Source organism: Equus przewalskii, chromosome 26 (assembly GCF_037783145.1).
Source record: "Equus przewalskii isolate Varuska chromosome 26, EquPr2, whole genome shotgun sequence".
NCBI classification, from domain to species: Eukaryota; Metazoa; Chordata; class Mammalia; order Perissodactyla; family Equidae; genus Equus; species Equus przewalskii.
Genome location: NC_091856.1, coordinates 27009434 through 27033388, shown reverse-complemented (window position 1 = coordinate 27033388; position 23955 = coordinate 27009434). Strand labels below are relative to the sequence as shown.

Below are 23955 nucleotides of genomic sequence, written 5' to 3'. Positions count from 1 at the left end.
GTTACTGAATTAGGTCTGCCAGTATTTTGTTGAGGATTTTTCTGTTCATATTTATAAGAGATAATGATGTGTAGTTTGTTGGTGATGTCTTTATCTAATTTTGGCATCAGGGTAATACCATCTTCATAGAATGAGTTAGAAAATATTCTCTCCTTTTCTATTTTCTGGAGAGTTTGTGAAGAACTAGCATTCTTACTTAAATGTCTGGTAGAATTCAGCAATGAAGTCATTTAGGCCTGGGCTTTCTTTGTGGGTACATTTTTTATTACTAAATCAATCTCGTTACACGTTTATTCATACTATTTATCAGTTTTGTTAGTGTTTTTCTAGAAATTTATCTATTTCATCTAAGTTCTCTAACTTATTGGCACATTATTGTTCATAATATTCCTTTATAATCCTTTTTATTTATGTAAGTTTGGTAGTAATGTTTCCCCTTTCATTTCTGATTCTAGTAATTTGTGTCTTCTTTATTTTCCTGGTCAATGTAAAATTTTGCCAATTTTATTGATCTTTTCAAAGAACCAGCTTTTGGTTTCACTGATTTTCTCTGTAGTTTTTCTGTTCTCTATCTCATTAATTTCCACTCTAATCTTTTATTTCCTTTCTTCTGCTTGTTTTAGGGTTTAGTTTGCCCTTTTCCCCCAATGTTTTAAGGTGAAATATTAGGTTATTGATCCGAGATCTTCCTTCTTTCACATATAGGAATTTACAGGTAGAAACTTCCCAGAGGCATTAGGCTACATCCTGTAAGTTTTGACATGTTGTATCTTCATTTTCATTATCTCAAAGTATTTTCTAGTTTCCCTTTTGATTTCTTTGACTCATAGGTTATTTAGGAGTATGTTGTTTAATTTCCACGTTTGTTACTTTTTCAGCTTTATTTCTGTTATTGATTTCTAGTTTCATTCCACTGTGGCTGGAAATATACTTTAGGTGCACTTAATAAGAATATATTCTGTTGCTCTTGAGTGTTCTACAGATATCTGTTAGGTCAAAATGGTTTATAGTGCTGTTTTAGACTTCTATTTACCTATTGATCTTCTGCCTGATTTTTCTATCCATTATTGAAAGTGGGTATTACCGTGTCCAACAGTTCCTGAACTATATTTCTCTCTTCATTTCTGTCACTTTTTGCTTCATGTATTTTGGAGTTCCTTTATAAGGAGTATCATTGTTGCATCTTCCTGGTGGATTGACCCTTGTAAGATCATAAAATGTTAAATTTTCATCTTTTTAAAATTTATTTATATCTTTGAATTTAAGTGTGTCTCCTGTCAAGAGCACAGAGTTGAACAATATTTTTTTATGTAATGTTGAGTTTTTATTTTTGATTATATTACTTAATCCATTCACATTTAATGTTACTATTTAGGGCCGGCCTGGTGGCGCAGCGGCTAAGTTTGCACATTCTGCTTCTTGGCGGCCTGGGGTTCGCCGGTTCGGATCCTGGGTGCGGACATGGCACCATTTGGCAGGTCATGCTGTGGTAGGCTGCCATATATGAAGTAGAGGAAGATGGGCATGATGTTAGCTCAGGGCCAGTCTTCCTCAGCGAAAAGAGGAGGATTGGCAGCAGTTAGTTCAGGGCTAATCTTCCTCAAAAAAAAAAAAAGTTACTCTTTATACAGTTCAATTTAGGTATGCCAGTGTACTTTTAGCTTTTCATACACATTTCAAGTATTTTTCATGTGCTAGGCACAGGATGCTTGGTTAACAGTTTTTTGAGAACTTTAAATGTTATCCCACTGGCTTGTAGCCCCTACTGTTTCTAAGAAGTCAGCTGTAAATCTTATTGGCATTTCTTTGTGAGTGATAAGTGACTTTTCTCTTGGTACTTTCAAGATTATCTCCTTTTCTTTGGTTTTTAGCATTTTTACTAAGATGTGCCTTTTTGTGGATCTTTTACTTAAGAGTGTGTTGAGCTTTCTGGATGTGTAGATTACTGGTTTTCAATAAATGTGAGACTTTTCAGACACTGTTTCTTCCAATATTTTTTCTGCTCATTTCTCTCTTCTTCTGATACTCGCATACGAGTATGTTGATCTGCTTAACAATGTCTCATCTTTCTCTGAGGCTCTGATCATTTTCTTCAGTGTTTTTTCTTTCTGTTCTTTTGATATTTCTAATCTATTTTCAAGTTCTCTAATCCTTTCTTTTTAAAAAATCAAATTTATTAGGGCATATATGATATACATTAAACTGCAAATATTTTAAATGTACACTCTGATGAGTTTTGACATAGGAATACACTCATGAACTCATTACCACAATCAAGACAGTGAACATAGCTGTAACGACCCAAACTTCCTTGTGCCCTTTTTGTATCCCACTCTTCTTCCCCACCCCATTATCCCACCACTGACCTGTTTTCTGTGACCATAGATTAGTTGTCCATCTTCTAGAATTATATATAAATGAAACGTACGGTATGTGCTTTTTTACTGGGGGGGTGTCCGGTTGCTTTCACTCAGCTTAATTATTTTGAGATTCATTCATAATTGTGGTAAAAATAGTTCATTTTTTCAAGATTTTAAACACTTCTTACATTTTATTTATTTTTTATGAAAGGTCTGAGAAATGGACTATTTTTTTATATACCTTTTGTCCAACTTTATTGTCTTAATTGAAATAAAACATGGTGTAAGTTTAAGGTGTACAATGTGATGATTCGATACATGTATATATTATAAAATGATTGCCACAATAAGCTTAGTTAATACATTCATCAACTCACATAATTACCATTTTTTTTGTGGGTGGTGAGAACATTTAAGATTTACTCTCTTAAGAACTTTCAATTAATTATACAATATAGTATTTAACTATAGTTGGTACAGTATTTAAATACAGTTAGTACAGTATAGTATTTAAACATAGTTAACTATAGTTACAATGCTGTACATTAGATCCCAAAAACTTATTCATTGCATAATTGAAAATTTGTGCTCTTTTTGACTAATATCTCTCCATTTCTACTACCACTAACCCCTGCCCTCCTGGCCATGGCAACCACCATTTTACTGTTTCTATGAGTTCAGCATTTTTAGATTCCACATATAAATTGTGGAATGTGGAATACGTTGTTTCCACTTCTGTTTGTTCCAAGACATTTATTTTCTTTTTTGATTTCTTCTTTGACCCATTGGTTGTTCAGGAGTGTGTTGTTTAATTTCCATGTATTTATGGATTTTCAAATTTTTCTCCTGTTACTGATTTCTAGTATTACATTACTCTGGTCAGAAAAGATACTTGGTATTAAAAGATTTGTTTTGTGACTAGCATACAATCCATCCTGGAGAATGTTTCATATGCACTTAAGAAGATTGTGTTCTCTGCTGCTGTTGGATGGAATGTTCTGTATATGTCTGTTAGCTCCATTTGGTCTAAAGGATAGTTCAAGTCCAATGTTTCCTTATTGATTTTCTGTCTGGATAATCTACCCATTTTTGAAAATGAGGTACTGAAATCTACTATGACTGATTGTACTATTGTTCATTTCTCCCTTCAGATCTCTTAGATTTGCTTAATATATTTAGAGGCTCTGATATTGGGTGCATATTTACAACTGTTATATCCTCTTGATGAATTGACCCATTTATCATTACATAATGACCTTTGTCTCTTCTTAATTATGTTTTTGACTTGAATTTTGCTTTGTCTGATATAAATTTAGCTATCCCTGCTCTCTTTTGGTTTCCATTTGCATGGAATAACTTTTCCATCTCTTCAGACTGAATCTATGTGTGTCCTTAAAGCTGAAATGAGTTTGTTATAGGCAGCATATAGTGAGGTCTTATTTTTTATCCATTCAGACACCCTATGTCATTTCATTGCAGAATTTAATTCATTTGCACTTAACGTAATTACTGACAGGTAAGAACTTACTAATGCTGTTACAGTTTTCTAGTTCCCTTGTTCCTTTCTTCCTCTCTTATTGTCTTCCCTTGTGAACTGATGATTTTCCATAGTGATATACTTTGATTCCCTTCTTTTTACCTTTTATGTATCTATTGTAGGTTTTTGCTTTGTGGTTACCATGAGGCTTACACAAAACATCTTATATACAGATACAACAGTATATTTCACATTAGCAACAACTTAACTTCAGTTGCAGACAAAAACTCTACCTTTTACCGCTCGCCCCACCCCCATATTTTATGTTCCTGATGTCACAATCTGACTCTTTTTATACTATGTATTCATTGTAGCTACAGCTATTTTTAATACCTTTGTCCTTTAACCTTTATACTAGAGTTAATCAACACACCCCCACATTACAGAATTAGAGTAGCCTGATTTTTAAGATATACTTACCTTTTCCAGTATGTTTTGTATTTTCAGATGTTTCCATGTTATTAGTTAGTGTTCTTTCATTTCAGGTTGAAGAACTCCTTTCAGCATTTCTCATTAGGTCTAGCGATGATTAACTCCCTCAGCTTTGATTTAGGAATATCTTTCTCTCTCCATTTCTGAAAGACAACTTTGCCAAGTAAAGTATTCTTGGTTGGGCAGTTTTTTACTTTCAGCACATTGACTATATCATCCCACTCTCTTCTGGCCTGCAAGGTTTCTGCTGAGAAATCCTCTAATAGCCTTATGGGGGTTCCCTTGTAATGTGAGATTTTTTTTTTTTCTCTTGCAGCTTTAAAAACTCTGTTTGTCTTTGATTTTAGACAGTTTTATTGTAATGTGTCTTGGAGAGGATCACTTTAGGTTGAAATTTGGGGGGAACCTTTAAGCTTCTTGAACTTGGATGTCCAAATCTCTCCCAAAACTTGGGAAGTTCTCAATCATCATGTCTCCAAAAAAGCTTTTTGTCCATTTCTCTCTCTCTTCTTCTGGGACTCCCATAATGCAGAGATTGTTTACTTTCATGGTATGCCATAGTTCATGTAGCTTTCTTCACTCTTTTTCATTTTTTTCCCTTTGCTCTCAGACTAGATCATTTCAACTAATCTATCTTCTAGTTCACATTACCTTCTTCTGCTTGATTCAGTGAGTTGTTGATGCTCTGTCTTGCATTTGCTTTCCCTAAGGTGGTGATGAGTGCTCAAGTGTGTGGTTTCTCCTAATCCCGCAGAATCAGGTTTTCTTTCTGCACACGCTCACTAGCCATCTGCTAAGGCTCACTCTCACCATTCTTGCCCTCAGGCATATGCACAGGGAGGGAGCAACAGGATATGGGTATGTTTGGGTGATGCATGTGAAGCTTGAGGTGCCCATGGGCCAGTTGAAGGGATCAGCAGGAGAGGCATCCAGAGGCTCACGGTTGGACTTCCTGATGGAATCCCCAAAGCAGTCAGAAGAATCCATGTCCCTTTGATATGTTCCATTCCCAGCCCTAGCAGCTGTTTTCCAAGCATGACTGTCCACCTACAAGTTGTATAGTTCATGACTCAGTATTCTAGATGGGGGTGAGAAAGAAATGGGCCTTTTTGGGAGCGTCCCACACAACTAGGGAAGCCATGTGCTCAATCACACGCTCTCACTTTCCCTTGTGGGAGAAATCATGGGCTGAGTAAATTTCTCTTGTCACTAAGCTGAGCTACCTTGGGAGATGGGGTGACACAGGTAAAATGAAACTCTTCCTTTTATTATCTTCAAAGGTTTCAATCTTGGATGTTTTTCACTCAAACAGCATGCTGGAACTTCTCTGCCAGACTCCCAGAAAGGTTCTCGTCTGTGAGTGATTGTCTAAATCAGTTTTCTCTGAGGGCAGTATGGTAGAAAACTCCTGTACCGCCATTTTGATGACATCACCTCCAATAATTCTTTCCTTTGCCAGTTGAAATTTACTTTTGAGCCCCTCTAGTGAATTTTTCATTTCAGTTATTGTGCTTTTCCACTTCAGAATTTCCATTTGGTACTTTTTTTGTAATTTCTCCCTCCTTAATGATATTCTCTATTTGACTTGACATTGTCATACTTTGTTTCTTTAAGCATGATTCTTTTATTTCATTGAACATATTAATAATGGTTACTTTGAAAAGTTTGCGTATTAAATCCAACATGTTACTCTCACAAGCAGTATCTGCTGCTTGTCTTTTTTTTTAATGATGTATGGGTAATACTTTCTTGTTCCTTTGTGTGTCTCATAATTTTTGGTTGGAAACTAGATATTTTAGATAATACATTATACCAATTCTCAGTCTTGGGTCTGCCCAATCTGGGACTTGTTTTTTATGCTTGCTTGTTTGTTTACGGACTGGCTGGTTCATTTTAGTAAATTCTATTCCCCTAATTCTCATAGTGTTAAGCCTCTGATGTTGCTCCTCTGGAGTGATCTGGATTTGCCCACAGTGATCCTGGGATGAGAGTAGTTTTGGCAGGGCACTCTCTTTCTCTGACCACACCTAGATGATAAACTCCACTAAAAGGCTAACTGCACTATAGTTTTGAACAATGTACTTGGGTATAAACTGCTCCACAGAATAAACCAATCAAACTGAGGTTACTTTGAAGGGAGAGTTCCAGAGGTCAATGTTTGAGGTTCGTTCTGACTGTAGGTGGTTTCCTCCTAGCAAGCCTACAGTTAAACCTATATGTCCAATCAATCTACCAATCTCCTCCCAATTACCTTTGCCACAACCTCCACTGTTTTTGAGAGTACCCTTAGGCTTGAACATCTCTACAGTCTGTTGTAAATAAAGTCAGCTGCTTTGGGAAGCGATTAGGAGCTGTTTTAGAGCCTGCTTCTCACTACATGCAAAATCTCTGAGCCAAAGCTATGAAGTTGGAAGTGTGGACAATGACCTGTTTCTCTCTGAGTGACAGCTCATCTTCAGAAGCTAAGTACTTGGTGGGTGTGGGAGGTGATGTAGTAGTGTCTGGTCTTCTTGGCTTGCCTCTACTGGTGTGTAATCACTACCTTAAGTGCCAGGGCAAGGGCAACTGGACTCTCATATTCTCAGCAGTGCAGTGTCCAAAGCAGCGCCTTCATCCCAGGAGTAAGGGCTGAGCGAAAAAAAGGGAGCCCCCACTAGTCACACTTGGCCAGCAAAAGGTAACTGGAATCATGATAAGAAATGCCGTTGTCGTGCTCTTCCCTAGAAGACAGCCCTCCAACTGGGAGCTGGGGGAAAGGGAACCCTGTCTTCTTGACTGCACCCATCTGGAGTAGAGTTACTATCTTGCTCAGCTGGGATAGGAGAGGGAAGAAACAGGTCTTGGTTCAAATACCACAGATTCTTCACCAAATTTAGTAAATTTCCTTTAATAAATGTTTCTTCAATTTCTGTATGCCCTTTAGAACGTTTCTACTTTAAATGGTCTTTTTTTCATAACCGTCACCAGTTTTGCTGGGGAACACGTTCACAGAGCACCTCACGCTGTCATGCTGGAAGTCTCTCTCAGCCAGTGAGCTTTTAAAAATGTAAATTAGATCATGTCTCCATTCAAAACTCTCCAAAAATTTCCTTAACATTTATAACAGTTCAAATTCCTACAAAGTTCTACAGAGTTCTACGTGATCCAGCCCCTACCCGTCATCATTGGATCTCATCCTTTACCACTTTTTATTTACTTTATTCATTCTGCTCCAATCTCTGTCCTAAGGGTCCTCCACCTCAGGGTCCTTCTACTTTCTGTTCCCTGTGGAAAGCTCTTTTCCCAGATTTCTCTATGGCCTTCTTCCTCATCTCATTCAGGTCTCTGCTCAAATGTCATTTTAAGACATTCTCTAAAACAGTACCTGCCCTTCACTCTTTATCCATGTATCCCATTTTGATTTTCTTCACAGTTCCTAAATTTGGTAATACCTTCTTATTTGCTTAAAGTCTGCTTCCCCCATCAGAATAAAAGCTCTAGGAGGGCAGGGGGCTTTGCCCATCTTATTCACCACTGCATCCCAGTGGTGGGACAGATATTGCATCGTAGTATCTACAACAGTACTTGGCACACAGTCGATACTCAGAAAATACTCATTGAATGAATATATGTAAACAGGAATCAAAATATTTTTAAAGCTACTTACATTTTAAATGATGTTAACAGATAATCTGTTTTTATTTATATCCATAAAGAGCAGAACAATAACAGAGTATGGGAAAAAAAGTAATAGTTGTCTATTTGGCTGAGAAAATACAAACAGAAGGGGCCCAAAGCCAGGTATTTAAAGTTCTGTTTCAATAATCCTAAAACTTATTTTTATAAATAGCATTGCTGACCTGCCACTGACTTTACACTACATACACGAGGCTCCAAAGACACAATCACCTCTAATTCAATGGGAAAGTGAAAACAATACTAAAATAACAAATGTTTATATTATACTATGACCACTAGTTAGATAGTTAGGGGTTTTAGAAGATTTAGAAGCTAATCAAATTGAAAATAGTGAAGCGAATATAAATTTGTCACTATCACTAATTGTAAATAAAACTCTCTAGCATTAAAAAAAGAAAGGATATTATTTCCATGTTCTCACTTTCACTCCATATAGCTTCCTATTAAGGCCAAGTTTTGCAATGGGCTTAGCAAGGCTAAGCAAAAGAAACTTAGGTTACGGAGTTTTACCTTGAGTCCTGTTTTCTCGTCATCACTTCCATTATTTGTAGATGGTGTCTCATCTCCTTGCCTGGAAACCAAGACAAAATCTTCACTATTAAGAGTAGATACTGAGTCTGAGGAGACACTGATTTTTCCAACAGAAGCCTTGTCATCCATGACTCAAGAATGAAGCTCAACTCATGAATGATTAAATATTTTAAAAACGCCTGAAAAACAAAAACCATAAAGATACTCATATAGAACATCTGCCAAATATTCAATTATGCTCTAATTCTTACAAAATACATATGGAAAAACTTAAAAAAATACTTCTAAAATATTTTCCCAAGACTTTTATTACTTACAATTTAGGCTTTTTATTCCAGACAATAAGGGAATTTGATGCTATTCAGGGCCAAGATATTTCAGATTTCAAAAAAATAAATAAATAAAACATATTCCTTTGAGAATAACTTTGTGTACCTACAGTTATTTCTTTGGCATATGTTGCAACTCTATTCTTGGCCCCCCAAAATTAGGAAATACTAAACTTCTGTTTTCTATCCTTTAATTTGTAAAGCTGTACACATAAATGAAACTGAAAGCACTCTGGACAATAACTAAAGCTTCCCTAACATCACTGATACTTAAATTTAAAATACTAACACGTTTATAAGAAACAAAATTTCACAATAACATTCAAGAAAAATAAATTCAAGGCAGGGCAAGCATAAATTTTAGATCTGGGAAATACCTTACATGGCAAGAACCCAATCTTCCCATCCCATGGTTTCTTAGAACTCACCTCAATATGAACATTACCAATAAAAGAGTTTCATGCCAAAAATTCCCAGCAAGAGTATAAAAATGTATTGCTTATGAAAAGCCATTCAATTATTTATTGACTCCTGGAATAAAATTCAAACTCATCTACCATTTAAAAACCTGGTTCTGCATACTTTGTGGCAATGTTCCCATTTGGTTGCCAAAACAGCAACAGAACGAACAATAAAACATTATACTCAGACAGCTTTAACCAATAAACAAAAGTAGCTCTAGCTCTATGCTCGTCTTGTACCTAAAATTCCGAGAATCTGTTTAATTTCTCCAATTAAGAAGTCCTGATTTATGCTTTGGAATTTTAATTGAATATATACTTATTGAGTATACACCATGTGCCAAGCACTATTTTCCCTTCAAAGGCTTATATCTAGATAAACACCTGGCAGCAGGAACTATACCATCCCTGAATTAACAATTGGAAGAAAACCTAGAAATCATCAATACTGTTAAATATATAAGGAAATGGCAACCCCAAGAGAAGTGAGGTCATTTAACTAGGCATAACTAAGGCTCAAACTCTGGACTCTCTGCTGCTTTCTATTTAAACTAACTCCTTTGCTTAATGGCTATCATAACTCTACATTTCAAAAGACTAAATCTAAATATATAGTGTTCTGCTTCAAATGTTTCAAAATGTACTTCTGAAAACTTTTTTTAATGTAGTTTTGCTTTATCCATTAGGTCTAGTGTATAAAGAACAGAATATAGTAAATGAGAAATTAGATTCTTGCCCAAAAGGAGTTTATAGCTCAGTAGAGAACAGAGGCAAACTGAATAGGTTAATAGGTACTGATTTAAGGTAAAGAAAACTACGGGAACATGTTGGTGAGGGGCTTGGATAGGAGGGGTTAAGAAATATATAGAGGAGGTAATGTCTTTGCTGAGGATGTATACTTTAATACCTCCATGTATTTGCTCTCATAGAATCGTCTCTTAAAGCTGTCTCCTTGCTTCTCTGCTCCACCAACTCCAACTCATCATTCATGATGTAACCCTCCTCTTCCAGTAGCCTGCCCATTCTCAGCACAGAGCCAAATGAAGGCTTGCCTTACTTCTGGTCCCACTGCATTTTACATTTTTTTATAGTACCAATTATGTTGTATTACAATTTGATGGTGAGTGCCTCAATTTAATCTTCACATATTTCACAGATGAGGAAACAGAGAGGCTTAGAGAGATGGTATAACTTGTTCAAGGTAATAGCTGTAATGTAACTGGTTAGACCCAAAGCAAAACGTGAACCCAGTTATCTGATTCCAGAGGCTATGCTCTTTCCATTAAATTATGATGCCTTTCCAATGCCACAAATTTGGGTCTTGTCCCCCAAACAATCAGTATTGGATAAAGGAGTCTCTACCTTTTCAGAACTTATACTTTAGGTAAGGTTTTCAGGCTTAATTAGTCTTTTTTCTACCTTTTAAAATGTGACTAACAGGAAGATAGGAGAGGGCCTGGGAAAGTGTCCTAAAGCTATGACCTCAAGACACTGACAAACTTCTATAATACTCTAGACTCAAAAATAATATACTTTGGTATTTACACTATGGAACGGAGAAGATTTGGCAGGCTCAAAGTTCAATCTATTTTCTTTGAGGAGGTGATAGGAAAATACGCTTTACAAGATACTTTACTGTTTGTTTTGGCACTTGAAAGTAACTGAATCATTCAGTGGGAATGAGGTTTATCAAAACACTAAGTAGTACAGGAAAAGTTATACGATAAGACTCCCCTTCTCTGGCCTTACCACTAGCAGAAGTGAAGAGGGAGTCCATGAGCTCCAAGGGCTCAGGATAAGATCACCTCTTCCCTGGCCTCCACAATAAAGAGGTACCCCAGAACTTGGTGTACTCCTGGCAAAATTCTAGAGTATTCACAACTTCTGTCTTGAGACCATAAGGACTAGTTTTACTTTGTTTTTAATCCCTACTTACATCAGTTACCACAAGAAGCCCCCTACTCTAATTCTTCATCCTTCAGACTGTAATTCTAACTCTCAACTTCCTCCCCCAACCACGCTGCACTGCTATCCTTCTTCTTCCCTTTCTCCATACTACCTATGACCATTTGACACACTTTACATTTTAATCATTTGTTTTTAAGTATCATGTAAGCTAGACCTAAGTTCCAGGAGAGCAGGGATTTTTGTCCATTTCATTAACTAGTGAATCCCTAGCACCTGGAACAATGCCTGGCACATACTAGGTGCTCAAATATTTGCTAAAGAAATAGGATAAATGGCAAATAAAGATGGAAAAGAACAAGAGCCACCCAATGAAAAGGTAAGATCATCTTTTGTAGACTGATGATAAGAAGAGAAGTTGTATTTGTGATGGTGAAGCACACAATTAAGGGTTAGGAAAAATCCATGTTAGAATACTGGTTTACTACCTAATAATAGTGTGAGGTTGGTCACACTGAGCCTCAGTTTTCATAAGTGAAAATGGTGTACTATCTACCTCATAGAGATATTATAAAAATTAAGGAATATATATATAAATATATATATTAATATGTGTATTAACAATACACATAGAACATTATAAGCACCCAATAGTTATAGCTTTTCAAAAACTAACTTCCGATTTTAAAAGAATTAACAGGTATCAACAGATTTAGGTGATTCAATTTAGGAAAAACAGTATTTGGGCAAAAATATACAGCTGTCCTAATTCCACATTCTAATTTGTTTATATCCAAATAAATGTAAGGAAATACTTTGAATAAATAAAAATAAATAAGAAAGTATTGTATAATACTTTACAGATTACTGAAACATACACATTCTTTATCTCATTTGATCATCCTAACAATTGTGTAAGGTAGACAGAGTAAGGATTTTTATCCGATTTTAAATAAGATAATATACATATGAACACCCTGGTATTTGGTAGGCACAATTTGTTTCCTTCTTTTTTTTTTTTTGAGGAAGATTAGCCCTGAGCTAACATCTGCCACCAATCCTCTTTTTGCTGAGGAAGACTGGTCCTGAGCTAACATCCATGCCCATCTTCCTCCACTTCATATGTAGGATGCATGCCACAGCATGGCTTGCCAAGCGGTGCCATGTCCGCACCCGGGATCTGAACCCCGGGCTGCCAAAGTGGAACGTGCACACTTAACCACTGCGCCACCAGGCCGGCCCCAGTTTCCTTCTTTTATACAAGTGATGAGCCTAGATTCTTATAACATGTCCAGTTACCAATGAGCCAGGCTGGCAAGTGCCAAGTTCAGGGATGTTTCCACCTCTATATCTCCTTTAATAAGTCAAGGCACTTAAAATGATAGGTAATTTTGTTTAATTATGCAGCCTCCTGCCTCAAACCCAAAAGTTCAATTATATTTTTCATTACTTCTATCCTTTCATTACTTTTTTTTTTTTTTTGAGGAAGATTAGCCCAGAGCTAACATCCACCACCAATCCTCCTCTTTTTGCTGAGGAAGATTGGCCCTGAGCTAACATCCGCCACCAATCCCCCTCTTTTGGCTGAGGAAGATTGGCCCTGAGCTAACATCTGTGCACATCTTCCTCTACTTTATATGTGGGACGCCTACCACAGCATGGCTTGCTAAGTGGTGGGTAGGTCCGCACCCAGGATCTGAACTGGTCAACCCTGGGCCGCTGAAGCAGGGCACATGAACTTAACCCCTGTGCCTCCAGGCTGGCCCCTCCTTTCATTATTTTTATCCTTATTGATACATAAAAGATCACTAGAGATCTTTTCTGATTGAAAATTAAGTCTTACGATATCAAAACTCCTTATTAACATTTTGCCCAGATTCACTGCTCTGTGCCATAAGTGACAATTTTATGCTCAGACATGCACTTCTGCAAAGATCATGGCAAATAATGCACCTCAATTGTGCTGAATGAAGATTCATTTTCATTCTCCTCTTAAACACTATAGCTCCAACTAATGGAGACTGAAATGAAAAAGAGACGGCCATGATAAAGGCTCTTTTGACAGCCCTTCAAAAGCAGTCGGCTTCTGGATAACCAGTGTTTACTTTTTAAAAACTTCAACTTTTTTGGGGGGGTACAGAGTACTAGTGGATATTTGTATTGTTTCTAGTTATTTACATCATTCAGAATAGTAACATAAACAGCAAACTTGCAGTGGCATGGATTTGCTAATGTGCAATTAGTAGAGCAAAAAATCACCTCCCAATAAGTGATCTACCTAACTTGATGAAAGAGATGCGAGCAACGCTCGTAATTAAACTAGACATGCTTGAAACAAAATGTGCTAGTTCCCAGCCACTAGTCCAGGGCTCTGGTTTATCTTTATTTCCTTGGTTTTCTTGAAACTCTTTCTTCCTGAGGAGCAGCATTAATTGCCTCCACCTCTACCACTTCACTGGGACTCCCCACTCTCACTGAGCAGTCCCTCTCAAAAATCTGGCTCCCCTGGTTCTCACCAAACCTCACTGAACCTCCTCTTTTAAAAACTGAACTTAAACCTCATCTGTGTGACCCTGGGTACTTTATGCTTTCCGAGCATTCACTGAAGGAAAAAAAATTTTTTAATAAATAAAAATCAACAATACAGGGGCCGGCCTGGTGGCGCAGCGGTTAAGTGCACACGTTCCACTTCGGCGGCCCAGGGTTTGCTGGTTAGGATCCCGGGTGCGGACATGGCACTGCTTGGCATGCCATGCTGTGGTAGGCATCCCACATATAAAGTAGAGGAAGATGGGCACGGATGTTAGCTCAGGGCCAGTCTTCCTCAGCAAAAAGAGGAGGATTAGCAGCAGTTAGCTCCAGGCTAATCTTCCTCAAAAAAAAAAAAAAAAAATCAACAATACAAAATTTTAAAATCCAAAGCATTCTTTTCAGTTCTATGCTTACTTCTATCAGCTGAAATAAATGAAAATGCTATTTCTTTATTCCGAAACTATCTTTTTGCTTCCATTTTTTACCTCTGACTACCTTTTCTCAGCTGTCATTTAGATTCCTTTTCCTCTACCCATTCTTTAAATTCCATCCTGTCCCTCTTCTTTTTCCACATTTTCCCTGCTGTTTCATGAGCTCACGTGATTATAACTTTTTTGGTATGCTGATGATACTGTCCCTTCTCTTTCATTTTATATGGGTATTTGTATTATGTTTTCTTTTCTGTTCAGTATTGAGTATTTGATATGTGCCAGGCACTAGGTATAGTTTTACAGTGAGGAATAATAGGTACTCTTTACCTTTGACAGGCTTATAGTCGTAGAGAAAATGGACAAGTAAACAAGACAAGTAAATAAGTAATTATGGTATGGTATAGTGCTTGGTATGATAGAGGTATGCAAAGAATGTTATGAGAATACATAGGAGGCCTCTGCTAAATGTTTCCCATGGCCATCTCAAAATCAATTCTACATATCCATATCCACATCCATATCCATACCCCCATCTGTCACACAAGCACTTTCTTTCTCATGTGTTCCCTATCCCGGTTAACAACAACTGATCAAGGACGGAAATGTCAAAAAAAATCCTTGACTCCTTTTCTCATCCTCCCTTGGAACTCTAACGGATTTTATTTCCAAAACATACTCAAATCCATTCCTTCTTTTCCACCTTCATGTCACTGACTTGTGAATTCTTCCTTCTCTTTCAATTTAACTACAACATAAGTCGCCCTTTCTAGAGTCTCTCTTGTCATTAATTATTATGTTAATGATAGTTAATTTCTAAAAGTCAGATCTGATTATATATCCCATCCCCTTCCTTAAAACTTTTGATTGCTCCTGACTGAAAAGAGAATAAAATCCAACCTCCTTATACCATTAGTTCTTCAAAATCTGGAGCCAATCTATCATTCTAATCTTATCTCCTTCTATCACACCATACCAGAAAACTCACCAAATACGTCAGGCATTTTTATGCTTTCAAGTCTTTGCTCAGGTTTTTGCTAAGTTAGGAATGTGTCTTCACTTCCCCAGTTAGTCCTTCTCCCCACCAGCAATCTTGCGATACAATCAAATATTCAACCTCCCCGCTTTCCCTTCTGCAATATTCATTCTCTCTGTAGGACTCCTAAGGCTTTTTGTTTGCTTGTTTTTTAATTTGTCACAGAATTATAGCACTTATCACACAGTAAAATAATGTCATACCTCTTTTCCACTCTACTATATTGGTTGATCATTCATTCTAGAAACCATTAATAAGCATAAACTACCATGATAATTGCAGGGAATACATTGAGCACACACAGTCCTGTCAAACTACTTGTGGACAGGGATCTTAGGTTTTATTCATATTATCTTCATATTTTTGCTTGCTGGTGGTGATCAATAAATTTGATCGGTTGAATAATACTCTTCCATCAGTATCTAACTGGTAGGGTCTAAGTAATGTGAGGAGGACAAAGGATCAATATGCTATACTACGTGCATGTGATTGGGGATGTGGATATGGATGATGACTGGAATGAAGAGACTCAAAAAGAACTAGAGTGTGGCTGACTGACTCTTCACCAAGATCCCAAGCATCACAGCCAAAACCAGTTAAAGAACAATGAGCCACAAAATGTACCCTGAATTCTCTTTGGACCAAAACACTCTCTTATTACTTCCCTCCCGATCCCCATCATTTTTTCCTGCTCAACCAGTGAGCAAATGAGTACATCTTAAGGGGGATACTTAAATCATCTTGCTAAATCTAAAGAGAGAATACTACTTATTAGTTCCTGAGTGCCAATTGCATGCCCAACATGGTACTAAGCAGCTTTACGTGCATTATTACTAATCTTCACACTACCCGTGCTAGATAGGTATTAACTTCATATGACAGACAAACTGAGGCTTAGACTGGCTCAATAACTTGCTTAAGTTCACAGAGAAAACTGTGGAACTTGATCCAAACCCAGGTATCTAGGTGCCTCTGTCCTTTTCTGGAATACATCTCTCCTCTGTGGTGTCCCTATCTCCATTCTCTCCCCATTCCAATCCATCCTCTATGTTGCTCCCAGTTGTAACCTTCTATAAACAGATCTGCTAATATTAATCTCTGTTCAGAAAAAGACAAGACAGGAAGTAGCAAAAGAATCAAGTCTTGAAGATGCTGTAGCAGGCCAATTCCTGGAGGTTTGCAGCCTTTTAAAACTAAACAAGCAGAGTACAAAGTTATTTTTAAAAATCACATTATATTAACCTCAGCTTTTTTCTTTTTTCCTGGCTCTGAGTTTGTTCCCTCACATTAATTTTCACATGAATTTCTCACAGCCTATCCCTGGGAAGGGTGGGACAAATCTAACAAAACTCAATGGAAAATCATCCCTTCTTTATAAAAATAAATTCCTTTCCACCACTTCTAATTGCTAAACAATAGACGTTTCTTTGTTTAAGCCTGACTCTGAATTTGAGGCTGTTTCTTTGAATTATTTTAGTGAGCTAGGAGAACCATATTAATTTAAGCCTTCTAAATAATTTCAGCTTAGCTTAAAAAATCAAAAACAAAAGAAAACAACACAATTATCTTGGGCCTACAGCACTTAAAGGCAAGAAAAATCAGCTTGTCTAAAAATCACTTTTAGGCAAATTTTAACCTACAATGCCTGTGACAACTTATTTCCTTGAATAGGAAGTGACTCTTAATTCAATTCCAGATGAACTAAAAAAATACTTTAATTATAGGAGTAAAGGAATTTGTAAGACAAAAGTTTAAAAAAATTTTTTTAAAGACTTAAGTCAATCTTTTAAAATTGTGGTTAAATACACGACATAAACTTTACAATTTTAGCTGTTTTTAAGTGTACAGTTCTGTAGCATTAAGTACATTCACACTGTTGTGCAACTATCAACCACTGTCCATCTCTAGAACTTTTTCATCTTTCCCAACTGAAACTCTGTACCCATTAAACACTAACTCCCATTCCCTCAGTCAACCAACATTCTACTTTCTGTCTCTATGAATTTGACTACTCTAGGTAGCTCAGATAAGTAATGGAATCATACATTATTTGTCCTTTTGTAACTGGCTTATTTCACTTAGCATAATGTCTTCAAAGTTTATCTATGTTGTAGCATGTGTCAGAATTTCGTTTCTTTTTAAGGCTGAATAATATTCCATGATATGTATAGATCACATTTTGTTTATCCATTCATTGGTCAATAAAAGTTTTTAAAGCCTGATGGCAACTTTATAGGATCTTTAGGATAAAACTCAAAAAATTAATACAGTACAGCATCTAAAGAAGATGGCCAATGTTTTCAGAGTTATTTCTCACTTTTTCCTGAGTAATTAAGCTTTATTAAGACTTTTTAAAGTTAACAGTCTGGTATAATATAAAAAAACCGTCTGGGAGTTGAACTAGGTCCTTTTTGGTTTGATTCGGACAACGCTGTAGGTTCAGTTTTCTCACAGGTGAAAATGAAGAGACTGAACTCTTCCTATTCTTCTGTGAATGAGAGTATCCAGGAAAGCGGGGGAGGACGTCAGGTGCTTTCCAATCCTAATCCATGATATAAGCATAATTAGTTCCACTTTTACAAATGAAGAAACTGAGTCTGAGTTATTACATAGCTTACAGTCAGTGGTATACTAAGTAAGTGCAAGACTTGGGATATCTGTATCTTTCTGATTCTGAAGTTCACACTCTCCCTCCTATATCTTGAAACCTCTAATGAAAGGTACAAGTGGTAAGAAGAGGGATGAAATGCACATAAAACAATTTATTTTACTCTGTGTTGATTATTTGAGTGCAATATTGTTAACTGAAAAAACAAACCATGTAAGTGGCTTCCCCACATTCCTGTGGATATTTTAGGAAATAGCACTTTAATTTTTTTTTTTAAGATTTTATTTTTTTTCCTTTTTTTTTCTCCCCAAAACGCCCCGGTACATAGTTGTATATTCTTCGTTGTGGGTCCTTCTAGTTGTGGCATGTGGGACGCTGCCTCAGCGTGGCTTGATGAGCAGTGCCAGGTCCGCGCCCAGGATTCGAACCAATGAAACACTGGGCCGCCTGCAGCGGAGCGCGCGAACCCAACCACTCGGCCACGGGGCCAGCCCCTAGCACTTTAATTTTTTACAGAACTCTAGGTATGCTAGCTTTATGCCACTTCAACACAAGATCTCTAAAACTAAATATTTAAATTATTTGGTTGCCGCTTCCACAATAGAAACCTACCTCTGGGAACACAAGGAAAGTTGGCTTAATGTTAATGTACTACTCATTCACAAGGTCAGATTATATTTCTCACCTGGATAGTACAGATTTACAAAAAAGTATCCTTGTCTTCACTTTTTCTGGAATGGATTTCTAAAGCATAATGTAATTTAGTGTTTTATAAATACAAAAATATGAATACTTTTAAGCCATGCAGGATTGCACAAAGACTTTTCCTCCTTTTAGGAAATTAGTCAATATAGTTCCTTCTCATCCACAGCAAAGAAAATGAATCTATTCCATTTAGAACATCAACCTGTCTACACTTAGATTTGAAATATTTATACTATTCTTTTCTCCTTAAACTATGTGAATTTAATGCCAAGCAAGTAAATGCTTCAATAGATGACCAAAGCCTAAGATGAATGCAATAAACATGATTTCTCTATGACCTGTTTGTCAGGTGAATGTGTGTAGGCAAACCACAAATATTTAGAAGACACACATGTTTTCTGCATCTTCTGATATAAGATGACCCTGGTCCAGAGTTACACAAAGACGGTGGACCATTTCATAAGCGTGTTGAATAGGGGGTGGGCAATCAATAAACATTTACGGAGCACCTTCATTCACATCACTGGAATAGGTACTGTATAAGATGATTTTAAAAATTCACAAATAATTAAGTTCCACAGATGTTTTTAAACCTATCTGAAAGGTTCTCTTCTCACAACCAAAAGCAAAAAAATAAAAAATAAGACCTTCTGCTAGGGAACAATTTTTTATGTAAGTATTAGCTTTTAAGGTTAGACACAAGTCAGATTTTTCTTCAATACAGAGAATTCAACAGGTAACTACAAAAAGGATATAATCATTTCCCTTCTGCAGACATATCAGATATCTATTTATAGAAAATCGTGTGTCACAGCAAATGAGATTTACGTGACATGTTCCTACTCTCACATTGCCAGAATCTGTTTATCAGCATACTTCAAGGGTATACGAGAGTTTACTACCTCTATGGTGAAAATATTAAAATGATCAACTCATGGTGCTTCTCAGCAGTATCAGACAAACGTCCAACATTTAATCCAATTGAGCCTTGAATGCTGTCTCTTAATACCCTTGATGATATTTAAAATATGTTCCCAAAGAAAGATTCACACATCAATTCCTTTTCTCATACAGGGACCATCCTCAGAAAATGGAAAACAAGATTATAACCATAGGTTGTTGGTTATAATTACCAAAATTATAAGTACAAATAAGGGAAAACGGGAAAAAATTTTTTTAAATAGTCAAATTATTGTTAAGCTTTAAGAGTTAAGAACACTTTGTTAAAGTTACCACAGAAACAAATTTGCTAATGTACCTTAAGAAATGCCAGATTTCAGTATGGAGAAAAACTTATTGTCACAAAGATTACCAGATCCCAAGAAGTAGTGATTTATAACATAAAAGCTAATGCAGTCTTAACTAGAGATACATAATAATCACACATTAACTCTTAGAGAGGTACAAACCCCCAAATTTGGCAGCACAGTCATACAATTAAGAAGATATACTTCTCATGTTTTAACCAAGGTAATAAATACTATTTAATGTCAAGCATGACCTTAAAAACGAATTTAGGGCTTTATTTTTACTGAATGACGGACAGAAAAAGGGATTTTGGGGGAGAGTGAGGCGTTATGGAACTCTACTATGACAGAAAGAACAATCTTCAAAAAATCCTCACTGATGACTAACTCAGAGTATTATGGTTGCTTTGGAAAGAGGGAAACTTCCAGGCTAAATTCTATAAAGTGTTAATGTCTTGCAAATCGCCATATTTGGTCAGCCTTTACACACAAAGAGAAACAAGGCTGTTAGGGTCAACAAGAGTGGTTACAACATCGGTTTAAATGTCTAGCTAGTATTGTTTTGACTTACAAGTTTTCTAAAGAATAAAGATCTCAGGATCAACACCAAACTAGGGGTAGGGGGAGAATCAGGTAACTAGTTTATGCAAAAAAGAAAGAGCCGTTAAATTGATATGACACTTTTTCATGTACACCCATGGACATCAAGTCCTTAGCCTTGGATTTCTTTCCTTGGGATAGAACTATGGAAACCAATAAAACAAGGTAGTTACATACAAAGCACCCAAATATCATGCCAAACTCTGCTTTCTGTACGGTGGTTAAATTAGCACTTCTTTAACAGTATTTGAGTTCTATCTCCAAAAAAGACTTAAGGGCTTTATATTCACTTATTCCACATGCTTGAGAAGTGTAATAATATCTGATTATATTGAAAACTACAAAGATAACATGATGGGCAGCCTATGTCAGAACCTCAGCACACCAGTGTCTATAAAGACACTCAACAGTAGCACCGATTTAAACTAATTATTTTCTGAAGCCTGTACTCAAAGGTCACTTGTTAAAACAATTACTGGAAATGATGAGCCCTTCAAAGTAGGCTTCACTTTAGCTGGGAACATGCTCAGTAAAAGACAATGACTTTTTAAAAATAATCTGAGCTGTAAAGTTTAGCTGGAAGTATAGTTAATAAAAGAATGACTTCTTTAAAGAATTCAGGCTGTAAAGTTTAGATACCTTTGTGGAAAATCATGTCCCCTCACGTACATAATGTGCATAATACACTTCTTTCAATATGCAGGAGAAAAGATATGAAACAGGTATCTTCACTTTTTAGAGTCCCACTAAATTACTATTTAATCCAGATTACGCCCTTGTAAACTGCTAACAAAACACTATGCCAAAAATGCCCAAATGCATATAGTTGATAGGTTAATTATCCAGATAAATATACACCTTAACACCAACGAGTTAATTTACTGTAAACTGAGTTATAAAACTGAAACAACGAAAAGGAAATGTACACAACACAGCAAGTGTTCAATTTTAATTATGAATTGGAGTTAAATTGTATTAAAGCTACACATGAATTTTAAATGTTACCAATAAACACAAATCAATCATGGATTCAAATTTTATTAACGAAAACCTGAGGTCTACAAAGGAAGACCATAAAGACCTCTCTCCCCTACTCATTTTCACCTCTTCTAAGTAAACTCTACTTAAAAGTCTCCAATACATATGAAAATAGCACCCTATGGATACTTGAATTAAGGCCAACAGGTCCTTCGTTAAAAAAAAAAAAAAAGTTGAATGTGCACTTCCTTGGCATCGAAGCTTTCTTTCAACTCTTTTCAAACATCAGTTTAATGTGACAAACATAGCTCAATTCATCCTCCTTTGTTTTTTCCTCCTAAATAAACAAAGCAGCTGGTAACACACACACACACACACACACACACTCATCATTTACTACTCCAGTCACATGTATGTGAATACAGGTGTTTATTTGAATGAAAATATCAAATGAATTGTGAAACTCCGATCCTGACAAATTTTTTTTCCACTAATAAAAACAACAAAAGCCAAAAGGTCTCAAATTCAAGTTGGAGCGTGATTTTAAACTAACGGAGCACTAGTACCGTGAGCACTAGTAGCATGATCACTTAACAAGGTCTCCTAAGACATTTACTTCCTAGGTAAACGAATCCCCAAGTAACCTGAAGTATGGACACGCCTGCAAAAGCAGGTGCAGATGATAACAATCTGAACGTTAGAAGAGTAGGAACGGAAGTACTACCAGGCATGGACAGCGAACTCCTGGAAGTCTGGGGTTATCCTCTGGCTCAACACCTACGAGCCTGAAGCTTGCTGAGAATCAAGACACAGGAACGAGGCACTGGGCGCAGATACTCAAAAGTAGATGGGAAGAGTGGGATGCCGGGGACACTTTAATTGCAGGCGGGGAAAGTGAGACAGACAGAACACGAGATGGCAGACCGACACTAAAAGAAAGCAAGTCTTTCAAATCAGGCGCAGCCCAGGAAGATGGCCTGAGGCCGAAGCCAACCTAAGTCACAGATACAGGCCCAGCGAGCAATGGGGAGAAACTGAGGCGGAGGGAGAGGCCAGATTCCCAAATAGGGGCGGGCCCAAAACATGAAAGTCAACAGCCAAACCGGCTTTGCTGGGGGGGGCCAAAGGGACAGCCCCAAATGCAGGACTCCGAAGACAAACACCCACCCACCCACTCAGACAGGGGGAACTGGTTTGGGCAGGGGCTCCGAGGGCGTTCCTGCCTGCGCATGCGCCCTCTCCCCTGCCGTCGGCCGCAGCTCCCCCTCCCCCCAATCACGGCTCCCCTCAGAACCCGGCTCGTCCAGGGAGCTGAGCGCAGTCTCTCCGGCCCAGCCTGGAGGAACGAGAACACAGCCTGGCTCCCCGCAGGGGCCGTCGGCGGATCCCCCCGGGCTTGGTGGATAGGAGGGTGGGAGGAGGAGGAGGGGGAACGCGGCCCTACCCGAACCACCGTCTCCTCCTCCGCCGCCCGCCGTTCGCCGTCCCAGAGGCTCAGCCGCCTGGGCCTCCCCAGCCGCCCTGCCCCCGCCCTCCCCGCCCCCTACTCACGTGAGAGAGGCTCCTTCCGCCCTCCGCCCCGCCTTCTGCCCCGTCTCATAGGCCCGCTGCTAAGCAGAGCGGCCCCATTGGCCTAACAACAGGCGGCGAGGGCGTACTTCCTTTCCTCGAAGCCCCACCTGGACTTTTAGTCCGCCTCGGAGTCTGCGCCTGCGCGGAGTCTGCTCGGTGGGAGCGGGACGTTCCGCTGCGCCGGCAGTGGCTATGAGATGGCACTAGGGACTGGAAGCTGGAATGGCGGGGGAAGCAGGCTGGGTAGCACCTGTTGCGTTTAAGAGGAGATACAACCGCAAAGGCTACTGGTGCTAGATCAAGGAATCCCCTGCTCACCTTTCGCGTTGAAGTGCTGTTTCAAAAGCAGCCCTTAACAAGTGTTGCTTAACTCACCTGGCCTTTACAGAGGGCACCCAATGCACCAGGGATTGTGATAGGTCCTTTTACAGGTATCTCACTTGGCTTTATTACAAACCTGTGAGAATGCTATGACTTTTCTCATTTTATAAAGGAGTCCTGCCTAAGTAACAGAATTCAGTTTAGAAGTCAAAACTTCAATCCAAGCAAGGGCCACTGGCTACAACACGGCTGCCTTGAGGTATTTGAGACAACACAGGACAGAAATGAACAAGATTGTTTCAGAGTGTTATTCAAAGATGGTGCTGGGATTTTATTTAAAAATCATTAAAAAGTGATAGAGCAGCGGCAATAGAATTAAGTTTAAAGTCCTCGTCCTGAATGAATTCACAATGTAGTTGGAAACAAGTGATTATTAAAGGGGCTACTTAAGTCTTAATAATATATAAAATAATTCTACAGCCTCCCCCTTACTCTTTCCATTTCTTTATTGAAATAGAATATGCCCTTTTCCTGGTGAATGGGTCATCTACAATGTTTTCCTGTGGATATTGCATTCAAATTAACCAGAGAAAAAGAAAAGAGGCTGTGCTGTTGCAGTCCTCTTTGTGACTTATTACTATAGACTTGGCTGTACTCCTGCAAGAAAATAGCTTTGTTCCCTTCCTCCTTAAACA

At 37.8% G+C, this 23955-nt stretch overlaps 1 protein-coding gene across 16 annotated transcripts in view; it reads right to left on the bottom strand.

The window, feature by feature from the left end:
- Nucleotides 1-23955, bottom strand: part of RABGAP1 (RAB GTPase activating protein 1) — a 160742-nt gene that overhangs the window by 130224 nt on the left and 6563 nt on the right. For 4 of the 16 annotated variants that reach the window (XM_070596378.1, XM_070596384.1, XM_070596383.1 and 1 more), the window contains exons 1-2: nt 22812-22896; nt 8518-8717 (exon numbers count right to left, since the gene is read on the bottom strand). Coding sequence is in view for 4 of the 16 variants with exons in the window: in XM_070596370.1 (XP_070452471.1) it covers nt 8518-8667 (150 nt within the window). In the remaining 12 variants the exon portion in view is untranslated. Of the gene's footprint in view, nt 1-4317; nt 4473-8517; nt 8718-22811; nt 22921-23955 lie in introns of those variants that run through there. The other 12 variants (XM_008517924.2, XM_070596371.1, XM_070596380.1 and 9 more) reach the window with 7 other exon arrangements.